The following is a 9,241-nucleotide window of genomic DNA, read 5'->3' on the forward strand; positions in this document are numbered from 1 at the left end:
CTGCATTGAATGAATCTTACGAGTTGACTAGCCTGGGTCAACCCCAACCTCAAAACATAATCTGACCTTTCATAGAATCTGAGGTACATGGACCATCATCAAGGAAATGAATGGTTGAGGGAGAAATTGAATTGAAATAGTAGTCCATCAATGGTCATCTTAATCTTGAAGTCTTTTATTAGTGGAATTTTTCCTAGAATGCTGGCTAAGTAGTTAGTTAGGTTACATTGCATCCATGCATAATTTCACACATAGTCATGCACGATAAGTCGCATACATGTTCATATCATTATTTGTATGTATAAGTGCACTAGTTGCATCCATGCATAAACATCCATTGCATAACCTAATCATGCATTCCATGCTTAATTTCATTACTATGCATGCATAGTCATCTCCAATGAGTCGGTAATCATATACCAATTTCCTGTAAAACCAGTGTGCCAAGGTGGTGAAATCGAGATTTAAAATTCTAAAAGCAGGCGAAACAGAACGATTTCTGCACATCTTTTTAAGTTCTTGACGAAGGGTTAGACTCATGCGGAAGGATCTAGAAGGTCAGATGTGCTCTCCCGCACCAAATCCTAAAGATGTCCATCAAGATGTGCGAAAGATTAAGAATCAGATGGAGGAGGCAGCCCCCTCGTGGAGCCAAACTACACGACATCCAAAGCAGGCAATTGAAAACAAGCCTTTGTTCCAACCATGGTTGATGGAGTCGTTAGTTGGTCTAGGCTCAAGCCTACACACATTTGTCCTATCAACCCAGGACCTGAAACCTCAACTGGTGAGAGATGTCCAAGTTCCGCCCTTCATCAATCCTAATATTCAAGAAGGAGGAATAGCTAAAGAAATGGGCAAAGAGCAAATACCTAATGAAGAAATGAATCATAAGAATGAAGTTTGGGAAGAACAGCTGCAAGCTATGCAAAAAGCAAACATGTCTGGTTCATCGGATGCTTTCAATCCTTGTCCAATGTCGAATTCGATCTTACCCCAAAAGCTCAAAGTCCCAAATTTTGCGAAGTTTAGTCGGTCTGAGTGTCCACTAGCTCACTTGGGGATGTATTTACAAAAGATGGCCGCATATTGTGATAATGATGATCTGCTCATCCATTGTTTCCAAAGTAGTTTAATAGGGGAAGCTCTAGAATGGTGTCGTCGATTAAAAATACATACATGGAGAGATCTAGCTCGCGCTTTTATAACTCAATATCGCTAGGAGGCAGTTCTCAAAGAGTAGGGAGGAGAAGACGAGCGATTGCTCTTATCAAAAGAGGGAGATGACAGCCCAAAGTCGCCCTATGATAGGAAAAGGGAAAGTAGTTTACCCATATCCATGTGTTGCCCATTTCCCTAAAAGCACCCCCCAGAATAGTCCTAATCGGGCAGTCATCCAAGAGCAAATTGAAGATGCAATCAATATGGGGAAAGCAAAGTGCTCAGAGTCAGAACGAAGCCTTGTTAAATGGGTTGATAGAAAGAAAAGTAAGAAAGCCCAAATGACATAAGAGCAATATTGTCAGACAGTCTCGCACATCGAATCTAGAAACAACCTCGCTTTTAAACACCATGATGAGCAGACTGTACATGCAAGCACAAGGCCTTTGGTCATTGTAGACACCCTATTTTTGCCCTAGCCAAATAAAACACTGGGTCCCCTCTTATTTTATTATTATTATTATTATTATTATTATTTTCCTATATTATTAGTACTTTACTATTATTTTGCTATTATTATTTTTCATTTTTTTTATTACTAGTACTTTGATTATCTTTATTTTATTTTTACTTTACTATAATTATTTTTATTTTTCATTTGTTTTATTGTTTTTGATATATTATTATTATTATTATTATTATTATTATTATTATTATTATTATTATTATTATTATTATTAGCATTAGTATCTTATTTTGGCTATTATTATTTTTATTATTATTTTTAGTATTATTACTTTATTTTTATTAATATTAATACTATTATTATTTTACCAATAGTATCTTAGTTTTTATTTTTACTATAATTATTTATTATTATTAGTAGTAGTATTATTATTATGACCTTATTGATACTAATATTATTATGATAATTATTATTATTATTATTATTATTATTATTATTTCCCTTTTCATTATTACCATAAGAATAAAAGAATAAAAAAAAGAAGAAAAAGAAAATCAAAGAAGGAAGTTGCTTTAGGGTTTTGAGATTTTTTTTATATAATGGCAAAGGGGAGCACACGGCTACGGGGGGGCAGCGCAGCCGGAGTCCAAAACAGCCAAAGAAAACAGAAAAAAAAAAAAAAAAAAAAAAAAAAACCTTTCAGTTCTTTTTCTTCTTCTTCTTCTTCTTCTTTTTCCTGCCAGTCGTCTCCTCGGATCCATCCCAGCCTCGCCCACAACGACCCCTTCCTCTCTTCTCCATCTTCATCCCTCAGGGCCACCCAGCCACCTCACGCCCTCCAGCTCCGGCCTCCGACGAACCAGCAACACCATCCCTAACTCAGAACCCCATAGCTGTCTGCCACCCAGCACCATCACTACCCCTCTGCAGCAGCAACAGCACACCAGCGCAGCCTCAACTCTGGCGATCCTCCCTCACCAGCACCGAGCGTCACGGCCCGGCGTCGTCACGCTGCTCATCTCTGCCGCTGCAACCACTCGAGAGCTACACAGCAACCACCTTGCGGCAAGCCTTCTCCCGGCCAACTCCGGCCACGCACAGTAACTCTACAACTCCGGCCAATGATCAGAGCTCCTCCTTTCCGGCGACCACAGCTCCCTCCTCGGCCTACACCAGGACCTCCGTTCTCCATCAACACCAGATTGAACCCGAACCTCCGAATACTAGACCCGAGCACCCACTCCTCCGGTAAGCCTCCCAGCTCCATGGTGAGTTCCCTACACACACGCACACACGTTCACGTGTCATTTTTATTTTTATTTTTATTTTTGTGTTTCTTTTCTTTTTCTATTTCTTTGCTGGTTTTTATTCATTCTAAATATCTAATTTTTTTTATTTTTTTTTTCTTCTTCTTTGTATATGCAGGTATGTAGGTTTTATGATTTTTATAGTTAGTTTAATATTTAGTACTTATGGTAAGTTTTGGTTGTATTATTTAGATAAATTAATTGCCTTTATTGTGGAATTTTAATAGTTGAGATTTATTTAGATATTTAAAGTTTAATTTCGTTTTATTCGGGGAATTGTTAATATTATTATTGCATACGTAGTTAGAATAGGTATCGTAATTATTTACTTAAGGGTGTCTTTAATATCCATATGTTTAGGGCTATTTAGGGTTTTCATCATTAATGTATGTCTAGTTTTAATTATTTAGGGTTTTCTTTATTATATATGTTATGTATACTCATATTAATATTTTAGGATAGTTAGTATTAGTATTCTAATATTTTATCATGTTTACATATAAAGGTATCAATCATTATGGTAAGTTTAGAGTTTTGGTATACGTTTTGCTACTATATTTAGTATGATATTGTATGGAATATTATGGTATAATTATTATTTAGCTTCACTTATTAAGGCATTTTTTATAGATAGTATTACCTTGTATAGTATCTTGAGTGTTTAATATATATATACATATGGTATTTTATTGCCTATTTTGAAAGCTGTAATATTTTAACAGATATGCTTATTATCATTACTATTTTTATATACATTGTGATAATTTAATATTTTAACTTATTATCTTATCAATATATAGTAAAACCTCCCATGCTAGTATTTTTCTATTAAAAAATCTATAAGATTTCCAAAATTTGGGAGCATACTTTCCTAAGTATTTTCTTGATTTTTCATCCCTATGATTTTAATGCGGGGGTATGAGCCTTTGGGCTTCACGTACCTTAAGCTCTGAGGGAATATATAGATATATTTATTTATTTATTTATTTATTTATTTTTCCTATGTATTTATAAACTCATAAAAAGGAGTAATTTAAAGACTTATTAAATTAACTTAGGGATAATTTCAAATTAATTAGGTACCGTTCGTAAGAACGGGCGCGTAAGGGGTGCTCGTACCTTCCCCTCGCGTAACCGAACTCCCGAGCCTAACTCTGGTAATGTAGACCTATTTCACCCCTAACGGGATAGTTATCACGTGTTCTAACCACACTAAAGGTTAGTGGCGACTCCAACATTCCATATTTTCCTTAAAAATTAAAATTGATTTTAATTCCGCCACCTGGAGCACACGCGCTCCCAGGACGTCGCGACAGTCATGCCCGCCCATGTTCAAACACAAGATAGAGGTGTCCATAGGAAAGTTAGAAAGACAGACCGTATCCCGATGGCCTACACAAAATTATTTCCACAATTGGTTGAAAGACATCTAGTTGTGCCTACACCTGGAGCGTTGGTACAGTTCCCTTACCCAAGATGGTACAACTCAAATGCTCGCTGTGAGTATCACGCTAAGGCAATAGGCCATTCAATTGAAAAATGCTGGGCCTTTAAGCATAAAGTACAATCATTGAGAAAGGCTGGTTGGTTAACCTTCGACGTCAAGCAACCTAGAGTCCAGGGGAATCTTTTGCTCAATCACAAGGAAGGAAGTATTAGGGAGGTTCCCAAATCAATGGTTTTAGTTTTTATCCATAGAGGTTAAAGTGCTGGAGTAGCAAGATTTTGACTATCTAATCCTTTTCATTTAATGTTCTTTTGTTTTCCCCATTATTATTTGCCTTTTGTAATCTGTGGATGCCTGGGTCTCGGAAGATTTTCTATCTTCAATAAAATGAATTATGCATTTAGTTATCTCACTTGCACCATGAGTCCAGTTGCCAAAAATTGTTTGCTTATGTTTCATGCGGGAATAGGGAAAGTAATATTGCTAGTATTCACAAGCTGGAAAGAGTTGTTAATTTTGAAAATTCAACCCAAGAGGTGAAAATAGAGAAGGATGAAAGAATCATCAAATTCAAATGTTATGGAGAAGTATCTCACTTTCCAAGGAATTTAACGAAGCGGCTGCGTTATTCTGATAATTTCCTATCAATTCATCACCCATATTTTGATCAAATAATGGATGACCCTCTTTGGCCGACCAGTTATTCCTAAAAGAACCCAAACAATGATTTACCATTTGTTAACCAAATTGAGCCTGAATGTTAAACCAGTTTTTTCTTAAAAGTCCGATCACCAGAAATCTAACCTGAGTTTGGGTCCCTTAGCGTTTGACGAATCATTTGAGACAATAGTTATTACCAAAAGAATGGCAATCCATTGTTTTGCTACCCAAAAGAAAGTCAAAGAAGAAATCCCTTGCAAACCCTTTTTTAGCCTGAAAGATTCATTTCTTGATTAACCCGTCAAAGGATCACACCCCACACTGGGGCAGTTTTAAAAAGATCAGTCCCAAATGAAGTTCAAATGAAAATAAAGTTAAGATTCCTTTATAAAAGGAAAAGCAAAAGTTGCAGTAAAAGAAGGAAAAAAAGATGAAAAATGAAAGGAGAAAAAGAAGAAAGAAAAATAAGGGACATGACTCATATGTGATCTTTGACTAGAAAATACTTGTAATAAGATTGATAAACTTTGAGCCTTATTCAAATCTTTCTTTCATTAACCTATACCCTTAGCCTACATTACGGTTCCAAATGAAAGTCCTGGCCAGATTGGTATACATTGTTGTCTCTAATGATTTCTCAGACTTAATATTGAGTCTGAACTACGTAATGACCTGATCCTGAAAAGGTACATAGGCAGCTTGTTTAAATAACAGGTTCGGCCAATATCTTGCAAAACGCCTCAACTCGAACTAGGGGCATAAAACATTATTTGGGGTGGTATTTTTGAGCCTTAGTTTCCCTTTTATTTTGAAAGCCTACATCCCTAAGCCTACGTTTCGTCCCGAGTCTTAAAGACCATCTTGAGATCAAAGCATCGGTTGATGAAACTGGAGCAGTTGAAGAGAATGACAGTCATCTAGGCTGGGAAATTAATGTTATACGACTTTTGAATACTAGTACGAATTTTTTCCTAAGATAGCATTGAAACATGGTAAAACATTTATTTTGTGTAGATGACCTTTTGATTTAACAAGTTGATGTCATAGTTGCATAATCATTCCTCATTCCTTAAAAAAAAAAAAAAAAAGGAACCCTTCTTACTCTTTAGAGCATTAAAAGAGGATGGATAGTCAAAGAGTTTCAAAATCACTAGTACTTTTTATGAAAAAGTTACCTATGGAGAAAGAGCAGCCTAACTGGGGTAAATGTTATGTCAAAATCTGCTCATTCAAAAGAATCCAACAAAAGAGTCAAGATCGATGATAGATGAATTTAACTGGGGTAAATTTCGAGTTGAGTCTCAGTAGGTCTCATTCAAGCGCCTTCTTATTAGATTGGAATATGAAATCAGAGTCAAGATCATCTTTAGGTCCATTCAACTGGGGCAGATTTTGTGATTTTCATTTGAGCTGAGTCAATCACTTCCATGACCGAATGAATAAAGAAGATTAAGCCAAGATCAGTTACAGATCCATTCAAATGTGGTGAGTTTCATGTAGAGACCAAAGATGAGGTCATTGATCACAAGTGCATTGGGACAAAAGATTCATGCATTGTCATGCATTACCCCAAATTTCACGCATTGTCATACATTTCATGCATTGCCATGCATTCCATGCATTACCATACATCTCATGCATTGCCATGTATTTCATGCATCACCTAAATTTCATGCATGGCCATGCATTCCATGCATTACCATACATCTTATGCATTGTCATGCATTTCATGCATTGCCTACATTTCATGCATTGCATGCATTACCTACATTTCATGTATTACCATACATCTTATGCATTGCCCTGCATTTCACGCATTACCATACATCTTATGCATCGCCATGCATTTCATGTATTATCCTACCACAAATCTCATGCATTGCCATGCATTTCATGTATTACCATGCATCTCATGCATTGTCATGCATTTCACGTATTACCATACATCTCATGCATCACCATTGTGTGTTTCATACATTACACAAAAAAAAAAAAAAAAATATGCATACATATAATCACAAGTTAGTAACATGCATATCAATATCAACATATCACTGCATTATAAGTTAGCAACATGCATCCATATAGTAGCATATCATTGCATTCTAGCATCACAAGCAGCAATAGAGCACCCTTCACACTTGTTTTGAGCTTTCGAATCATTATTTGACATCCTTGATGGAGAGATTCCTGTTGTGTTTAATTCTGAGCTGGGGTAGCTGACCCCAAGCGCACATTGATTTACTTGAAAAACTGGGGCAAGTTGATCCTAAACACACATTGATTTATTTTGAAACTAGGGCAACAGATCCCAAAGACAAGGGGATTCATTCATTGACATTCAGACTTTACCCCAAGTGCATTTTCCAAATAGAGTAACAACTTTCCAAACTTTGCTTTCACACCTTGTTACTGGTTGAGGTGGCTCAGATCATCGTATCTTCTATGGCTCGGATTCTTACATTCGAAGCAAGTCATCATTGTGTCCCATGGCTGGATCATCTTATCCCTACGACTCGGATTCTTACATTCGAAGCAAGCCATCATTGTGTCTCATGGCTGGATCATCGTATCCTTACGGCTCGAATTCTTACAATCGAAGCAAGCCATCATTGTGTCCCATGGCTAGATCATCGTATCCCTATGGCTCAGATTCTTAAATTCGAAGCAAGCCATCATTGTGTCCCATGGCTGGATCATCGTATCCCTATGGCTCAGATTCTTACATTCAAAGCAAGTCATCATTGTGTCCTATGGCTGGATCATCGTATCCCTACGGCTCAGATTCTTACATTCGAAGCAAGCCATCATTGTGTCCCATGGCTAGATCATTGTATCCCTATGGCTCGGATTCTTACATTCGAAGCAAGCCATCATTGTGTCCTATGGTTGGATCATCGTGTCCCTACGGCTCAGATTCTTACATTCGAAACAAGACATCATTGTGTCCTATGGCTGGATCATCGTGTCCCTATGGCTCAGATTCTTACATTCGAAGCAAGCCATCTTTGTGTCCTATGGCTGGATCATCGTACCCCTACTGCTCGGATTCTTACATTCGAAGCAAGCCATCATTGTGTCCTATGGCTGGATCTTCGTGTCCCTACTGCTCGGATTCTTACATTCGAAGCAAGCCATCTTTGTGTCCTATGGCTGGATCATCGTACCCCTACTGCTCGGATTCTTACATTCGAAGCAAGCCATCTTTGTGTCCTATGGCTGGATCATCGTATCCCTACGGCTCGGATTCTTACATTCGAAGCAAGCCATCATTGTGTCTTAAGGCTGGATCATCGTGTCCCTACGGCTTAGATTCTCACATTCGAAGCAAGCCATCATTGTGTCCCATGGCTGGATCAAAGTAATCCCTATGGCTCGGATTCTTACATTCGAAGCAAGCCATCATTTTGTCCCATAGCTGGATCATCGTATCCCTACGACTCGAATTCTTGCATTCGAAGCAAGCCATCATTGTGTCCCCTGGCTAGATCATCGTATCCCTATGGCTCGGATTCTTACATTCGCAGCAAGCCATCCCTGTGTACCTCAACCTAGATTCTTACATTTAGTGCAAATCGTCTCTGGTTGGCAAAAATAAACAACTCTTGATTAACCTGAAAAGCCATAGAGAGTTGAATGACTGGGCTAAAATAGGTGTCTTTTATCTTTGCAGGCTTGTTACTACAAAAAACGTAGGAGAGTTCCTATTGTTACACTGAAGCAACTAAGCCTACAAAGAGGGACAGCTGTAGACACCCTATTTTTGCCCTAACCAAATAGAACACGGGGTCCCCTCTTATTATCTTCATTATTATTATTATCACCTTATTATTATTATTATTATTATTATTATTATTATTATTATTATTATTATTATTATCCTATATTATTAGTACTTTACTATTATTTTGCTAGTATTTTTATTATCATTATTATTATTTTTTATTTTTTTTATTATTACTAGTACATTTATTATCTTTATTTTATTTTTACTTTACTATAATTATTTTTATTTTTCATTTATTTTATTGTTTTTGATATATTATTATTATTATTATTATTATTATTATTATTATTATTATTATTATTATTATTATTATTATTATAATCATTAGTATCTTATTTTGGCTATTATTATTTTTATTATTTTTGGTAATGTTATCATTATTATTATTATTATTTATTACTTTTAATATTACT

At 36.4% G+C, this 9,241-nt stretch overlaps 1 protein-coding gene across 1 annotated transcript; it reads left to right on the forward strand.

Moving 5' to 3' along the window:
* The first annotated feature begins 538 nt into the window (after window positions 1-538).
* On the forward strand, window positions 539-2,879 carry LOC131167414 (uncharacterized). The gene is made up of 3 exons (XM_058126223.1): window positions 539-1,035; window positions 1,223-1,488; window positions 2,371-2,879. Exons 1-3 carry the CDS (start codon window positions 539-541, stop codon window positions 2,877-2,879), a joined length of 1,272 nt encoding a protein of 423 aa, XP_057982206.1.
* Window positions 2,880-9,241: the final 6,362 nt, after the last annotated feature.

Source organism: Malania oleifera, chromosome 11, assembly GCF_029873635.1.
Source record: "Malania oleifera isolate guangnan ecotype guangnan chromosome 11, ASM2987363v1, whole genome shotgun sequence".
Taxonomy (NCBI): Eukaryota; Viridiplantae; Streptophyta; class Magnoliopsida; order Santalales; family Ximeniaceae; genus Malania; species Malania oleifera.

Coding starts and splice junctions, on each gene's coding strand:
- LOC131167414 (XM_058126223.1), top strand. CDS start 539: ATGCGGAAGGATCTAGAAGGTCAGATGTGCTCTCCCGCACCAAATCCT. Junction 1,036..1,222: donor AATTTTGCGAAGTTTAGTCG/GTCTGAGTGTCC, acceptor CAATATCGCTAG/GAGGCAGTTCTCAAAGAGTA. Junction 1,489..2,370: donor ATGGGTTGATAGAAAGAAAA/GTAAGAAAGCCC, acceptor TTTTCCTGCCAG/TCGTCTCCTCGGATCCATCC.